General features: G+C 55.7%; 1 protein-coding gene across 5 annotated transcripts in view; it reads right to left on the bottom strand.

Moving 5' to 3' along the window:
• The window catches only part of MYO18A (myosin XVIIIA), a 102,515-nt gene that overhangs the window by 40,598 nt on the left and 45,342 nt on the right, over positions 1 to 16,575 (bottom strand). For 4 of the 5 annotated variants that reach the window (XM_064271489.1, XM_064271488.1, XM_064271486.1 and 1 more), the window contains exons 4-18: positions 13,635 to 14,345; positions 11,600 to 11,677; positions 10,291 to 10,326; positions 7,177 to 7,264; positions 6,833 to 6,939; positions 6,549 to 6,725; positions 5,994 to 6,207; positions 5,598 to 5,740; positions 4,819 to 4,919; positions 3,926 to 3,989; positions 3,565 to 3,709; positions 1,982 to 1,993; positions 1,197 to 1,373; positions 908 to 998; positions 421 to 613 (exon numbers count right to left, since the gene is read on the bottom strand). In XM_064271489.1, the coding sequence (XP_064127559.1) occupies positions 421 to 613; positions 908 to 998; positions 1,197 to 1,373; positions 1,982 to 1,993; positions 3,565 to 3,709; positions 3,926 to 3,989; positions 4,819 to 4,919; positions 5,598 to 5,740; positions 5,994 to 6,207; positions 6,549 to 6,725; positions 6,833 to 6,939; positions 7,177 to 7,264; positions 10,291 to 10,326; positions 11,600 to 11,677; positions 13,635 to 14,345 (2,337 nt within the window). The remainder of the gene's footprint in view (positions 1 to 420; positions 614 to 907; positions 999 to 1,196; positions 1,374 to 1,981; positions 1,994 to 3,564; positions 3,710 to 3,925; positions 3,990 to 4,818; positions 4,920 to 5,597; positions 5,741 to 5,993; positions 6,208 to 6,548; positions 6,726 to 6,832; positions 6,940 to 7,176; positions 7,265 to 10,290; positions 10,327 to 11,599; positions 11,678 to 13,634; positions 14,346 to 16,575) is intronic. The other variant, XM_064271490.1, reaches the window with a different exon arrangement.

Here is a 16,575-nt window from a genome sequence, read left to right on the forward strand (position 1 = left end):
AACAATGTGGCCAAGGCCCAAAGGTCAGGGACAAGGTGGCAGAGAGCAAAACGAAACAAAAAAACCCAATCCCCTTGCTGTTGAGCCGATTCCAACTCATAGCAACCCAAGTGTGACCGGGTAGAACTGCTCCATAGGGTTTTCTTGGCTGTAATCTTTATGAAAGCAGATAGCCAGGCCTTTTTTCTTTGGTGCCACTGGGTGGGTTTGAAACACCAACCTTTATGTTAGTAGCCGAGAACAAACCATTTATGCTACCCAGGGACCTCCAGAGAGCAAAGAGGGCAGAAATGAAGAGAAAACATAGAGCTGGGAAGAGCAGCCAGTGGGGAAAATGCCCTCCCTGGGGGTGCCAGGTCTGAGGTGAGGCGAGCGGGCCGGGGTGGGGTGCCCCAGCCAGGGGCTGAGGGTGAGTGCTACCTCCTTATATCTTTCCAACTCCTGCACAAAGGTGCGCTCATGGAAAAGCTTCTGCAGCCGGTCCTGGGCATAGTTGTGGCACAGCTCCTCAAAGGAGGCTCCGCGGGCCGCCCCACCCTGCTCAGGGTTCTGGAAGCCTGGAGTGTCCACAATCATCATAGAGCAGAGCGAGTGCTGGCTTGACTTTAGAGCCCTTCACAGGAAGAGCCTCGATCAGAGCCAGCCTGGGCAGCACCACCGAGCAGGCCCCACTGCTCTGCCCCTGGTGCACAGGCACCCCCGCCCGACCCCAAGCCAAATCCCCATGCCTGCCCAGGTACCCAGAACCCTGGTGAGGAGGACATGCCCCTCCTCCCTCCAGTCCATGGGGACAGTGCCCTCTGCTGGTGGAGAATGGCTCTGCTTCAGCAGGTGCACAGGCACAAAGACAGCAACACCTTTGCCAAAGCAGGAAGCAGGGCAGACTCTGGACCCACCTGGCACTCACCTGTTCACCAGAGAGATAAGAAGGGTGAAGAGTTCACTGTAGAGGCCAGAAGCCATACCCTCTAAGCACTCCAGGGCACTCAGTTTGGGACCTGTGGGGCGAGAAGGTCAACTTACCTCCTACTCCCTAGGACTCCCCACTTGGGTATGTCCCTTACTTTCCCAGGGTTACGTAGGCATGGGGTCCTGGGGCTGGGCTTCTCCCCTGACATAAGGGTCCATTCACCCCAACAGTCTCCCATCCCAGAGATGGCCGCAAGCCCTGGCTCAGGGCCCCAAATCCCGCCTACCTGCGCCATCTCCCAGACTGCTCTCCTCGGGGCCCTGGCGGAAGGAGGTGGAGCGCTGCAGGGTACCACCCTTGTGCTGGTGCTTGAAGATGGCCGAGGAGAGCTCCTCCAGGCTGCAGCCCAGCAGGTACGCAGCCTTCTGGGCCCACTCATGACGGGCAAACTGCCTGCGTCCAGCTGGGGGTAGAAAAAAGAAACTGGCATTTTGGGTCTTCCTCCTTGGGCCAGGTGATGACCACTGTGGCCCTTTGGCTCCCTCACCCCCATAGGACTGGAGAGCAGCGGCATCTTCCAGAGGAAACAACCATCCCTGATGACACCAGATGGGCTTCAAGCAGGATGGGGACAGCCAGCAGCTGCCTGTGTTTCCAGAAAATCAGCAGGTCCCAGCAGAGGAGAAAACTCCATACTGCTGCCACCAGAGTGAACGCAGTCAGCTGCAAAGATCATCCCTTTTGGAGGGGTTGGCTCCAGGGGTGCTCACCTTGGAGAAGGACATCAGATGATGAGCCAACCCACCTATGACAAGAGCCACCTGTGCCTGTGGGGGACTTCTCATGAGACAACACTAGCACCCCCCTTACACGGGTGCATTAAGACCCTCCCTCTTACCCCCAGGTGTCTGCCATCTGCCGGAGGGAGACCATAGAAACCCACCCATGCCCCAACAGTGGGGAGGCAAAGAAGCAGCAGGGAGAGGGAGCAGCCCACGCAGCATCCGCGCCTCAGCCAATGTGTGTCTAATCACGGTAATTAGGGAAAGCTAACAAGAAACAAGGTTTTACCTTCAGCAGCTTCTGTAAGGCAAAGGACCAGCATGCAGCATGCAAAGAAAAACAGTGTGTTAGCAAATAGTCATCAACTCAGCCCGCCAGGCCCACGGGAAGGACTGCAGTGGGGAGCAGTGGGGGTGGGGGTGGGGGTTGTGAGGATGAGCAGGCGAGAAAACACAACCACGTTCAGACTCAGAAACACAAACACACACATACACACAGTCTCCAAGAGTATGCTTACAGGTGTAATCACACTAACCCACATGGAAAGAGAAGCACAAAGACATTTCAGCAGACACACACACACCCCTGGAAAATTCTGGGGGCTCTGAGGAGGTAACAGACACTGCTCAACAAAGTCCATGTGCTGACACCCCCAAATCCCTCTACCTGCAGTCAACTCTGAGTGAGGTTGTAGGAAATCTATGCTTGTCACCTTCTTTCCACAGACACAGCCACACCCCTGCCTGCCCCTCCTACCCACACAGCCTAGAAACAACTTCTTTAACTCAGAGCGCGATTCATCTTTGGCAGGCCACCTGCGGGGATCATAAAGAGCCTAACACCCAGACGCTGTTCTTCCATGCACCCACCCACCATTGCTTTCTCAGTCCTGCTGAACAGCCTGGGGCTCTTCACACCCCAGAGGAAGATAAGGCCAAAGCCCAAGGTGGCTGTTCACAGCATCCCCTTTCCCTCAACTGGAGGAGAAAGAGGTGAAGAGGTGTTCCATGCACCTGCCCTCTAAAGTAATCTCAGGAGAAGGCAACGGAGCTCTTCCAAGCCAGATCAAGTCTCTGCCATTCACAAGCCCCCAAGCACACGTGCTGAAGCTGCAGCCTATTCATTAGCATGGATAACTGCTGCCCCCTAGTGGCCTCCACCCTGACATGCAAGAGGAAGAGAGAAGTGTCACCAAACCAGTGGAGAAAAGGGAAGACACCTGTCACCAAACCAGTGGAGAAAAGGTGGCCTCAATAAGCAAGCCCACCCTACCCCACCCCACTTAAGTCCCATGCAGCGCATCCTGAAAGGTTCCAGAATCTGGATGCAAAACAGGTAGGAGGTGCAGCTATTCCTGGGTCTCCCAGAAGCTTCACAGACTGCAAAGCCCCTCTCAACCCTCAACCCTGGGGCTTCTGCCCAGACCAGCTCCCCTCCCCTATGACAGAGCAAGCCCAGCCCCCAGAGAGAGTCCACCAAGGCAGGGCAAGGCGACCCCTACACCCGAGGGAGGGGCCGAGATTAGTTACCCGCTTGCTCCTCAGGGGCCTCTGTCAGGAAGGGAACAAGAAGAAGAGTTATTCTATGCGGACTCCTCTGAATTAGTTCCCTTCTCTTTCCCCTCAACCTCCAAACCCCCAGCCTAGTCACTGCCATCTATGTCCAGGCCTTGGGCCATCACGGGTAGAGATGCTTCTCCGGGTGTTCGGAGTCTTCTGCTCTGGCATGGGGGACTGGGAAGCGGCACAAGCCAAAGGAGGGTGTCTGCTCACAGAAGAGCCTATGCTGGGCAGGAACAGACTGGGAGTGGGTGGAGCCTCTACAAGGTCTTCCAGGTGACAAACAGGTTGTTGGGACCAACTTTATGTTACCTTTGGTGGCTCCTGCAGCCCCCAGGTGGTAGATGGCAGCCAGGATGAACCAGCAGGCCTTCTGTTCGTCGGGGGAGATGCCCAGCACCTTCATGGCCGTCTGTAGCTTACTGAACTGCTGAGCTGCCTTCTGCTTCTCCTCGGGCTGCAGGGACAGACTGGCACATTGGCATCGGAACTCAGAGGGGCTGTCCCTCCCAGCAGCACCCCCACCCATACTGCTGGGCCCTCGCGGAGGGCAAGGCTCAGGGCAGAGCCAACCAACTGAAGCTGGGCTCCCGCAACCCCATGGGGCACCGCAGGCTAAATGAGGCTTCTCCTACCCTCAAGGCTACCAACCCAGTCCCCACAGACACCTCACCTTGGCCAGCGGCACAATCCCAAACACATTGTTTTCTGCCAAGTGGTTCAAGTGGAGCTCTGTCCTGGGGGTACAAATGAGGCATCAGCACCGTGCTTGGTCCCCACACCAAGGGCATCTCCCTGCCAGGACTGCTGGGAAAGACAAACTCGGCTTCTAGACTCCAGGTCTGTCTGCCCGTCATGCGCATTGTCTGGTCAGGTGCTGCTATCTTTCCTAATGTGCTTAAACCCTTGATTAGAGCACCGGCCTCCCCAGAATAGTCCCCACAGATGCACAGGTGAGAGGGTCCAGGAGGCCCCTGGAGGGGGCAGGGAACCTGCCTACAGGGTGGGTTCAGGCAGGACAGAGGCTGTGCATTCCTTGCAGGAAGAGCTAAAAGGGCAATGCCCTGGGGCTACTTGCTCAGCCTTGTTATTTGTCCTTTTTCTGTGAATACAGACAGTTAGTGTGAAGGTCTAAAGGGAAGAACATGGCAGAGCAGCCGACATGGCGAGAGCCCTAGAAAAGGCTTGGGGTCCAGCATAACCAGCGTGGACTCAAATACCACCTCAGCCCATACTATCCATGTGACTGTGGGTAAGCCACTGACCACATGTGTCTCAGTGTACTCTCCTCTCCAGACCCAGATTCATGAATCACAGATTCTAGGTAGGCACTGGGAACACAGAAGGGTCAGTGATGGCCCTGTCACAAACAGCAAGGCTCTTGTACCTGGAGCCAGAGAGTTCCTGATGGGCAAGGTCTATGTCTCATTTCATCTCGTCACACCCAGGGCTTAGCTCAGAGCCTAGCACACAGCAAGCACGCAATAAACAAGTGGTACAGGATGCAATCAAGTGGCAAAGTCCAGGAACCCAGAGCACCTCCCTGCAGCCTCTGTCCCATCTCACCTGAGGGTACCATCCCCACAGGCCAGCAGGTAGTAGAAGATGTTGAATGTGGCTTCACCGGCTGGCCGCCGAGCCACACGCAGCTTCTCCAAAAGCATCGTCTATGGCACAGCACGGAGGGGGTGGGTAAGGAGGGCAGTGCAGGCCAAACTTCCCATACCCCAGGCCCCAGATCCTCCAGGCTCGGGGAGCAGATGGCCACATCTTATTCCCAAGGTGCTAAACCAGAGGCCAGGTCACCCCAGGGCCAAATGGGGCAGAAACCAGAGCAAGGTGGAAGAAAGCCAGGTAGAGCTCCTGGGGGGCCCTATGGCCCTGCCCAGCACCCAGGCACAGCTTTCCTGGGGAGATGAACACTTTGCTGTGAGATATTTAATTAATGTGGAAGGGAATCGACCTTGGCTGTGCCTTACTTTCCTGACAACCCAGCCCTCTGCTGGGTGAAATCAGCCTGAGGGAAGCCCCAACCATCGATCTGAGAAAGTGGGCAGGGGGCTGCAGCCCCAGCAGGGTGGAGACACCCCTAGGGTAGAGAAAGAGAAGGGAGCTGGGCAAAAAGCTGAGCCTGGCCCCATTCAGGGCAGGAGGTGTGAAGGGCAGAATGATGAAGGCTCAGGGCAGAGGGCTGAGCAGAGCAGGCCAGCCCTGCCCGTGTCGGGTTCATTTTATTGGGGGCAGAATTCCAAGAAAGGGAGGCACAGCAGAGAGCCTGATTTCTGGGGCATGAAATCAGGCTGCCAATGTGCTACGATCCTAAGGTCTGGGCAGTGCCCTCTCACCTGAATGGAGGCCGAGGCCACCTGGCCAGCTTGGTCAAAGTCCAGGGAGAGGATCTGGGAGAAGCGGGTGGCATTGCCATTCATGATAGTGGGGCTGTTCCCAAAGGCTTCCAGGAGGGTGTACAGAGCCTGCCACTTCTCCACTGCAGAAGACAGGCCAGGGGGATGTCAGGAACGCTACAAGCAGCTTACCCACCAGCCATGGCTCCGGAGGCCCAGCCCAGGCCTGTGCCCCTGGACACGGAGGCTTGGGGTTACTTAGCCCAGACCTTCCCAGAGATGGAGGGCTTTTGCGGGGATGAAGAGGCCAGGGAGAAAGAGAACTGGCACTAGAGGGTTCTCCTTCCCCACTTCTGCCCCCAGCCCATGCTGTTTTCCCAGTTGTCCCCGCCTCACCAGAAAACACCTTGTTCCCGTTGGTGCCTGCGATGGTAGCCAGGTATTGCACCAGATGCTGGCAGCTGGTGGTCTTGCCACTGCCACTGCTACCCAGAAGGATGATGGACTGGTCCTGACGGCTCATCAGCATCGCCCTGTATGCAGTCTGGGCCACGGCGTAGATGTGGGGTGCCATGTCCTCCCGCCGGCACCCCTTGAACATGTGCATCACCTTGGGTGGGAGGGGGATGGAGGGAAGGAGGAAGGCTCTTACCTGGTCCTACCCAGACGGCCCTCATCCCCAACGTCCACATCTCTCTGGGATTTTCACTCCCGGGGTGCCTAGCAATTCAGAGGCGAAGGCCATGCATGGAAATACAGACACTAGCAAAGTCCTGGGCTCTGTTAGAGAGGGGCCGGAGGTGCTCTTTCTGCCTTGAAATGCCTCCTTTTCCCCAGGTAAACCATGAGTGGACAGGAGCCCAGCGGGATGCAGGTGGGGGTGGGGCAGAGAGCCAGGGAAGGTGGGGGTGGGTAGTTTGGGCCCATGAGTCAGCCTAGAGGGCACCTTACCTTCTCGGAGTACACAGCGGGGGCCCCACGGGGGCTGAGGACAAGCAGGCTGGGGCCAGCATACGTGTGCAGCAGGCTAGCACCATAGCGCTGGCGCAGAGTGTGGAGGACGCTGGACTCATTGAGGTATACCAGTGAGGCCAGGTCTTCCAGGCGGTCGCAGGATGGAGCATTAGCCTGCGTGTAGGGACAGGCAGGTGGGCGCTGAAGGAGCACCTGTCTCCACTGCCAGTGGACAGGCCTGCCCTGCTCAGCCCACCTCCTTGCGCCCACCACCTGCAAACCTTCTCTACGTCGTCTTCATCCACATCCAGGATGGCTCCATCATGGTCTAGCTTCACGCGCACCTTCCCGTCGGGCAAGCTGAGTTCCTCCGATTTGAGCTGACTGGCTGCAAGGCAGAGGCAGACAGTCGGACATGGGCCTGCGAAGCTTTTGCCACTCTATTTAGGCCTTTCATGGTCCAACCCTCCTTATCCCTGTATTACCAGCCTCTCTTCATCTACCACCCAGCCCTTACCAGACCCAGAAGGCACACCCACTGCCCAGCAAGGCAGAGACGAGTTAGGGGGCAGCTGAGAAACCAGAGAGCCCAGGTATCTGCACCCTGGGCCCTCCCGAGACTCACCAAGTGAGAAGCCATCCTTATGGACCAGCCACACCTTCTCTGTCTCATACCAGGCCTCCTCAGCTGCAATCTGCTCCTCTGTCTTTGTCTATCAGTGGGAGGGGAAGAATAAATAGTCATTCCCTGCTCTGGAAGACAGAGGGACAAGGACAGCATGAAAAAGAGGAGGCAAGTGAGGAGGAGGGCTTCACCGGGGAAGGGGACAGTTAGGTGGCAGACACAGAACACAGGGACATGAGGTGTTAGGGCGAGGGGTGGAGAAGCTGTGAGGACAAGAACACACAGGGTAGGGACTACACCAGCCTTGAGGGTCTCGGAAGGACAGGGATACAGGAAGCATGTACCCAGGAGACAGCAGACTCCAGGAAAGCAAACCACCAAGTTCTACCTCCAGCTGCCCTCTGCTCCATCCTCCCTGCAAAGCCTGTAAGCTCAGTATTCTGAGCTTAAACCCTTAGCCCTAGGCCACGACTACTGTGATCTTTCACGCCCAGCTTCTCTCTTCAACCAAACAATGGGGCCTCCTTCATTAAGCTGGGCAAGGGCATTTCCTCAAGGCCTGAGGAGAAAAGTGTCTACCTAGGACTTTGCAGTGCAAAATGGTAGGTGGGTCCTGAACCCCTAGCCTAGCCCTGGCCTTCGTGCCAGAGGATACTCAACCCAGGCAGAGGACAGTGCCCAGAGGCACATGCCAGCCTGCCTGCTCCGTCCTTCTTCATGTCACCATGAGCAAAGGGCCCTCCTCAGGAGGTGGCAGGTGTACAGACCTATGCAGACCTGCTAATGTCATAGAAGCACAAGTGAGGAAGGGAAGGGGGAGATGGGGAGGCAGCACTGCTCTGCCAAACACAGGAAGAGACTTACATGTCACATAGATGGGCACAGGAATGGGGGTAAAGGGGCTGGGACCACCCCCCCCCACCCCAGGCTCTAGGTGGTTGCCAATCAGAAAAAAAGTGTTTGCACGTACTGCTGGGGTGTGGATCTGGAGAGAGATGGTGCTCGGGCGAGCTGGGCAAACAGGAAAGGGGCCCAGCTCCCATTAGGATTCTTTGTCATGTGTGAGTGAAGGGGCAGCAGGATGATCCAGTGGCCTCTGGTGGGGGGATGGTCGCTCCTGGTAGCATGGAGAAGCTCTCAGGCCGGCCCTGCCCCCCACTCTCTGAGGGCCCCCAACTGTGAGGTACAATTCATCTCCTACAGCCCTCCACCCTAGGTGCCCCTTCCTCATGAGACTTGAGGCTGAGGCACAGACTCAGCTTCGTGATAGTGGCGCCTGGGTGAGGGACAGGGGAAGGATAAGAAAATGTAAGAAGTGTGCTCTTTGCCACGTTTCTGGGAGCTGAAAGAAAAGGAGATCTGGGCCCTGCTCCCAGGTCTGCTTCTAGCTTCAGAACAATCTTCTCTGGACTGCCCTTTCCCCAGCTATTTTGTTGTTGTTGTTGAGAATGTACACAGGAGAACATACACCAACTCAGCAGTTTCTACACGTACGATCCAGCGACACTGATTACATTGTTCAAGTTGTGCAACCATTCTTACCCTTCTTTTCTGAGTTGTTCCTCCCCCATTAACAGAAACTCACTGCCCTCTAGGTTCCTACTAATCTTTCAAGTTGCTGTTGTCAGTTTGATCTCATACAGATAAATCTTAAAAGAGCACAATGCTCAAGGCCGCTAAAGTATTGTTTGGTTTTAAGAAGACTTCAGGGGATATTTTCGTTTCAAGGTTTAAAGATTACCTCAGGGCAATAGTTTTAGGGGTTCATCCAGCCTCCATGGCTCCAGAAAGTCTGGAGTCTATGAAAATTTTAAATCCTGCTCTGCATTTTCCCCCTTTTGATCATGGTTCTTCTAAAGAATCTTTAATCAAACTGTTCAGTAGCAGCAGCTGGACACCATCCAGGACTTCCTCTGGTCTCAAAGCAAAGGGGGCAGGTGTTCATGGAGTCACTTCCCAGCCCAGGTCACTTAGCCACACAAATTCCATTTTTTTCCTCCTATTCCTGACTCTCCTTCTTTCTCTGCTACTGCAGGCAAACAGAGATCAACTGTCATACCCTGGATGGCCGCTTGCAAGCTTTTAGGACCCAAGGCACTATGTAACAAACTAGGAGGTAGAACAGAAGCACTAAAAATGACTTTCCCCAGCTATTGAGAGAACAGGCTGGACTGTGTCAGTGGTTCCTAGACTTCTGGGTTTCATGGACCATGAAATTATTCTCTAAACAGGAGGACAGTATGGGGTTGTCAACATTTTAATTTGTTAAGTGAGGATATTTAAAAAGGCTAGTTCTTTATATTTGAAGAAATATAAAGTCATATAATCACAAACCCTCGCGACATAGTGGTTAAATGCTACAGCTGCTAATGAAAAAGGTCGGCAGTTCGAATCCACCAGGCGCTCCTTGGAAACTCTCTGCGGCAGTTCTACTCTGTCCTATAGGTTGTTATAAGTCGGAATCAACTCGAGAGCAGTGACTTTTTTGAACTTCATATTAAAAAAAAAAAAAATTCCTTACAATATTTTATTTTTTTCACACTATGTGAAACAGGTGAAACTTCTGTCTTGAATGGGCACATTCTATGGGCCAGGTATTTGGCCCTGATGAATAAATAGGTCACAGATTCCAGCTAGGGCCTATAACCAATTTATTTAGAGCTAATCTGAAGATGGTTTCCCACACTGGCCAGAAGGTGGAGACAGAGAATGCCTCATCTCCAGGGTTAGCCTGGAGGGAGGGCGGAGATACAGACTCTTCAGCTTTCTCCACCCAGAGTGAGCAGAGGTGAAACACCTAGGACCCAAAACTCCAGCCAGGCCCTTGGGCTCCAGTGGCTGAGAGCTACCATGTGCCAGAGAGGCCAAAATAGAGCAGAGACACTGGGTCTAGAGGCTCCCAAAGGGCCTGGCACAGAGCTGCCCCATCTCAAGTTCCTGGTACTGCCTCCCCCAGGGGGTCCCCCCAGACACCGGGTGGGAGCCCGAAGGGGAAAGAGGCCTTACACTCCAGCATGAGGCCCGAGCACAGATGCCAGCCCAGGTACAGGCCAAGGGCAGTGGGTGGTCACCGGAGGAAGCAGAGAGCTCCTGAGAGGGGCAGGAGCACCCTACCTGGCTGTGGGCAGGAGAGGCGGCCTCAGGGTCCAGCTACCGGCAGCAAGCAAAGAAGAGAGAAAGAAGAGGGGTGAAGACAAGCAGACCATTGGCATGTCCCCTTCAGCGAGCACCCCTGGGCCTAGTGGGCTGGACGCTCCAGCTGCCCGAGGTATAGGATGGAGATGGGAGGAGCAAGTGAACGGCGCCCAGCCAAGGAGAGGCCAGACCAGGAAGGAAGGGCCCAGCTTGGTGAAGAGGCACTTGTTACCATCAGACTTCTCTGAGGAGAATGCTCCTGAAAGTCACCGCCTGTGGCCTGGGCAGGTGTATGCCATTTTGTTTCTGGCCACAGTCTCTCCCGGGCTGGCCATCCAGTCCATTCTGAATTAGATTCCCTTTTCCATGTGCCTGCCAGGCCAGGCCAGGCCAGCCTGACAATACCCATGACCTGGGTCCCTGGGAGCCTCCTGTCTTATCTCAAGGGCATATCCCAGCCTTGCTCCTCTGTAGCCACCCACCAGCACAAAAGCTGTCCTTTGCCTCCAAATACTTGCTCAAGGGTGCCACTTCCCATGCCCTTCAAAGCTCACAGCCCTGCGCCTCACAGAACAAGGCCATCTGCAGCCCCAAGTCTAGGATCCCTTCCTCAAGCCCCGTGGCACCCCTGCACCTCTCCCAGAGCTCCCAGGCAGGCATGCTGACCACATGACAAGCAGAGGCACCACCCTATCCATATCTAACCTAGGGGCCAACTGCCCAAGAATCGAGGGACTGTGGACAGACCCTGTGGCCAACCTTGACCTCTCTGTCTCTGCTGGGTTATTTAAAGCCCTCAAGGACTTTCTAAAGAGGAAGGAGAGTCAGCCAGACCTCAGACTCTGCTTGTTAGAAATGGGCAAGGGGTTAAAGGGCCCCAACTGCGTCTGGAGTGCCAGGGCACCAAAAATGGGCCAGGCCCTAGGGAGTGTGCCAGTTCCTTGCTTTGTTACCCACCAGGCCCTGGCAACAAGATATGAACTCCACAGCAGAACAGGGCCAGAGAAGGGGACTGGCTCCCCAGCCAGGAGGGGTCCCCACCCACGGGCACAGAGCTGTAGGCTCTCTGGAGGAAAGACCTCACAGGCCCTCTGAGGGTAGAAGGCCCTCTGCAGAGCTCTTCTCTAATTGCTTCAAGTGGGAAGTTAACTTGAGAGCCCACAGGCCACCCATCGAGCCATCCTTCCATAGTCAGCCACTCCTACACACAGACACACACAGTCTGGCCTCCAGCCTCAAAGAGGAGCACCAGGGACTGAGCAATCACACACGAGAGAGGTGGCATTACAGAAGCTGCGAAGATCCTCTCAAGCCGCTGGTGGGCCTCCTCTGCTGGGGTCAGCTGGGCCTTGAGGGCAGCTTCTGCCTAAAGATTAAACCACTATTAGTCCCGGCTGGGGTGTGGCGGGGGCACAACATGCCAAGCTCCTGACCCAGGAAGTCACAGGGACCCAATAGGTAAGCGGAATAGGGTCAAGGAGATAAGCCAAGCACCAATTTGAATTTTTAAACTAATAGATGAGAAAAAAAGAACAGGTGTCTGGAAGCTCACAAACCTCAAATAACCTGGAATTATTTCTTCCCACCATCTTAACCATCTTGACCCCCTGGGCCAAAGCCAGGATGGCTCTGTACTCCCACCTGCCTTTCTGGTCCCTGCCCCAGACTCAGGTGACAGGTGGCTGGGTTCCAGGTCAGGACATGTCCCAGCCCCTGCAACTCTACCCTAGTGAGAGAAAGAGGGGTAAGGAGCCAGAGGGGGAGGGCAGCCAGCCCAGGAGCAGGCACGTGACCCTCCCTGGCTACATATAGGTTCTCTTTAGGGACCGACGGTTTACCTCATGTCCTGTTGGGCCAAAATGCCCCTGCCAACTCCCCCCTGTGTGCCAGGAATGGTCACATCCCTGATTCATAAAGTGGCCCAGGAGAGGTGGGGGAAGAACTGCTGCCTGGCTCCTCTCTAAGTGCTGCAAAGCCCAGGATGAACAGGCAGCAAGGTGGGTTCTAGGACCCCAGGGATCTTAGAAGGTAGCAGTCAGGTGCACAGGCCTTTACCTCCCAGCATCCTCCTGGCCCCTCTCCTTCCATTCAGAAGGAGAATACCAACAGCACAGAGAAGCAATGGTGAAATGTGACAGCTCCCCACATACCCCATGAGGCCTTGGGTGGGGGATTCCACAAAACAGGGAAGCTTGAAGAGAGAAACAGTCCCAACCCAAGGACTGGAGAAGGAGGCATCACCTTCCAAGGGGAAGGGGCTGAACTGACAGTCCTTGGCCTTCCCCTCTGCTCTCAGCCTCCTGCCCACTCAGAAAGAGCATGTTATGGGCAGACAAGGGCAGCCCCCAGACTCAAAGGGGTTCACTGTGCCCTTCTGCCACCCAAGCCCAGGGCTCCTCAAGCATCCTGCTGGCAGAGAGGATGCAGTACTGCCCAGGCCTGAGGAAGACAGTCAGGGCGAAGGTGTAGCCACTAACAACTGTTATTAGCATAGCTATCGACACTTCCGTTTACGGAGCACCCTGGGTGCCGCGGACTGGGCTTAGAGCGCCACCCCCGACATTTCTGATGGCTGCAGCAGCCTCCAAAGCGGGTATTACTCCCTACTCACAATTCCAAAATTCAAAAAGCACTCTTCAAACAAGAGATTTTTAAAAACTATTTTGGTGGCAAAACCCAACTGTTCATACTCTATCACCCCGCAGCATGAATACACATAGATTTTGCTATAAAAATATTCATGTATTTGGTTACGGGTTCCTGCTCATTATGTACACCATACGACATTCTGAAATCCAAAAGTTACTACCCCAAAATACTTCTGGCCCCAGGGGCTTCAGAGGAAGGGCTATGGACCTGGATTATCTCCACCGGACAGACGCAGGTTCAGAGATGGGCCCTTGCTGAGATGCCACAGGGGTGGAGTGGCAGGGGATGTGAACCCAGGCCACATGACTTCAGAAAACACTGTGTTTCTATCTTGGCACTCATTTGCTAAGACCCTGAGCCAAGCAGGTACCATGCAGCTGGGGCCCAGCCTCCACGGTGCCCAGCCTCCAACTGCCATGGCAAGAGTGTGGAGGGCCAGAAGCATGCTGCTTAACACTCTCCCTCCCAGCTGCCAGAGCAGAGCCCAGGTCACGGCGGGTGCCGGCACTGACTTAAGGAAAGCCATGCAGCCCCTGTTGTCCAGCCCTCAGGCTGTGGGAGCAGCCTCTGGTCATGCAGGCTTATTGAGGCTTGGAGAAGCCGGCTGTGATGGTGCCTGCGCCCCGGGACAAGGTTGGTGAGGGCCATAGGAGGTTAGTGACACACTCAGGTACCTCCTGCTGCATGCCAGGGGCTGGCGACTTGGACTGCTGCTCTCCAGTGAGGTTCGACTTCGGGCCAGTGGAGCCTGGGGCCACCAGCTCTCCCAGTGGGGCTGGGGCACACTGCTTCTCTGGAGTTTCAGGCTTGGCTGGGGATCCTGGTTTCTCTGGGGAGTCCACTTTCCCTGGGGAGACTGGTTTCCCCTCAGTGCCTGGCTCCTGGCCGGAGGGCTTCTCCCCCTTCCCAAGAGACTGCTTGCTGCGGGGCTTGTGGTCCTTGCCTTTGGCCCGAGACATCAGGCTCCGCAGGCCCACAGAGAGCTCATCCTTGGCTGCCTCCTTCTTTGCTTCAGGCTTAGGCGGTGCAGGGGGAGGAGGAGGCGGCGGTGGGGGCTTGGGGCTCAGGGCTGCCTTTTCTCCCCTCTTGCCTCGAGCCGGGTGTTCAGGGGACTTGACCCCTCTGCCCAGAGGCTCCTTGGCACTCCCAGGCTCCTCACCAGGCAGCACCTTGCTCACCACCTTCCTCACTGCATTTGCCACCCGCTTCCGGGATAGGCCCTGGGTCTCCTCGCTCGGGGCTTCTGCTGAGGTAGCCCCTGGGCCATTCATGGTGAGTGCAGGTGTAGGGCTCTTGGCTCTCTGGGAAGTCTCTGAGGGCACCAGGCTGGTGGGAGGTTGCGGGCTCCTAGATGGGCCACTGCCGTCCTTTGAGCTGCCCTCTAGCTACAGTTACATGAATACAGGGAAACATTAGCATGAGTTCCTGCGTCCCTGCCCACCCCATGCAGAGGGAGAAGGTGTGACCTCGCGTAGCCCTAGCACGGACCCTCCACTCATCTGTGCCAAACAGCACATAGCTACAAGAGTGTACCCCAGGAAACCTGTCTCCATCTACCAAATCAGACAATTATATCTAAGAGTGTGGCCTCTCCTTCCCACAAAGCACAAGTAGGTACTACTGTCACCTGCTATGTATCCCCAGGCTTAGAATGATGCTGTGAGATGCCAACATAGAGTGGCCAGAGGCCCCTGAGGTGCCCCAGAGATCCTGGCTTTCTGTCAGAGCCGCAACGAAGCCCCGAGCCAAGCAAACCCATCCCCTCACAGCCCAAACATGCAGAGATGGAGCAAGGAGAGGTTAAACAACCAATCCCTACCACCAACCCTAGGCCTAACTCCAGGGCTTCCTGCCTTTGTGGTCCCTGGTCCTTTCGTCACCCTGTGCCTGCAGATCCCAAAGAAAACAAGGGTCAGAGAGCTCTTCCTGGTCCCAGGACACACCAAGCTTCCTCCCTCTCAGCTCCTCTGGTCTGCAGCCACTGTCTGCCTTCACCTACTCTCTCAGGGGTCCCAGTGCTGGCCCAGGAAGCTTCCACCCCAGCCTGCTTTCTACCTGTCTCTGCAGTTTTCCTGCTGCAAACCTCTTAAGGGTTTGGAGGTCCCCTAGCTCTCACTATGTGTGCGTGTGGAATGGAGAGAGGGAGAGGAGGCACATGAGCCCGTGAAGGGTTAAGCCCCCAAGTGGCCTGGCTCCTCTCTGTCCTAGGGCAGGGACCCTGGCTCAGCCAGCCTCTCAGCCTTGGAGCACCCAGGAGCTGACTGGAATACCCTGGCACCCTCAGCCTGGTGCGCTCACCCTTCCTACACCAGTGGGAATTGTCTGAGATCTCAAAGGGCTGCCACTGGGAAGGCCCAGCTGACTAATGACGGGGCAGAATTTTCTGTGCCTGGGGGGGTAAGGTCAATCTGGGGGTCCTTACTGGTCAGGCAGTGCTCTGCCCCTAACTGAGCTGAGCTTGAGTCCTCATTCCCCCAAAACAATGACGTTGGTTCTAGAGTATACCCGGGCACTAGACTGTGGGGGGACAAGCTGTCCATTCCTGCTTAGATGCAGGAAGATGTTCAGAGAGTGGGCAGACCTGGGAGCTGCTGCCCTGGCTTCCACCTGCTCTGCTCTGTCCAGGAGGCTGCCCCACCTCCTGGACAGAGCAGAACCAGGAGGCCTCAGTTCAGGCCTCAGCAGCAGGGTGCTGCAGCTGCAGGAGTTCGGGAGGGGAGGGCTTGAAACTGCCTCTTCCTCAACCTCTTGGCCCAAGAGTGCTCAAAAGCATGCCAGGGCACTGCGGAGCTGGCCGGTAGCCCTAGTTGCTGGGTCCTTCTCTCTTTCCCTCCTTCTTCTGGCTTGGCCCCTATCCCACTCCATCCTTTCCTCCCTAACTGAAGATGATCATGACGAGGACGACAATGATGGTAGTAAATGCCCACACTTATACAGGATGCTCCTCTAAACATTTTACATGTAGTTTTCACCAAAAAATCTGGAATAATCTGAGACTTCTTCCTCATGTATCTCAAACACATCCCTTGGTAGCCACAGGCTGGCCTTGCGGGATTGTTTATGGATCAGGTGGAAGCCACCATGCCTGGCTAATCAAATCTCCACCCAAGGAAGTGGGGGAGCCCGGGCAGGCACCATCTGGGGTAATGAAGTATTGATCTGTTTTGTGATCCAGCTCTGCCCCCGACCCTGGATACCCCCACCCTTGTGCCAACAGCAGCCCTCTCCTAATTACATAGCTCCAGACCCGGCTGTTTAGGAATGGTCTCTCTTCTCCTGTCTTAAAGGAATCCAGCTCTATTCGGGGTCTCTATCCTGAGGCAGAAAGACTTGGGGGTAGGGGCAGCAGGCAGCTGGAGCCTCCCTCCAGGCCACCCGCATCAAGCAGCTGACGGGGTCTTGAGAAGAGACAGCGACAGCTGCAGTGAAATCCCTCTGTGTCCTTGTCCTGTGCCATACAGAGCAGGCTGAAGAGTCTCAACAGCTGAGCTCTCCTTTAGCGCTCCCAGACCTAAGAGTTTGCCCACCCAGCCTCTCCTAGTCCCGAAGTGTTCAGAAAACCAGAGCTAATGGGCCCAGGGGAAGGCCCCCAAAGTACCTTGGCTTTCTCATCTC

This window comes from Loxodonta africana, chromosome 18 (assembly GCF_030014295.1).
Source record: "Loxodonta africana isolate mLoxAfr1 chromosome 18, mLoxAfr1.hap2, whole genome shotgun sequence".
NCBI lineage: Eukaryota > Metazoa > Chordata > Mammalia > Proboscidea > Elephantidae > Loxodonta > Loxodonta africana.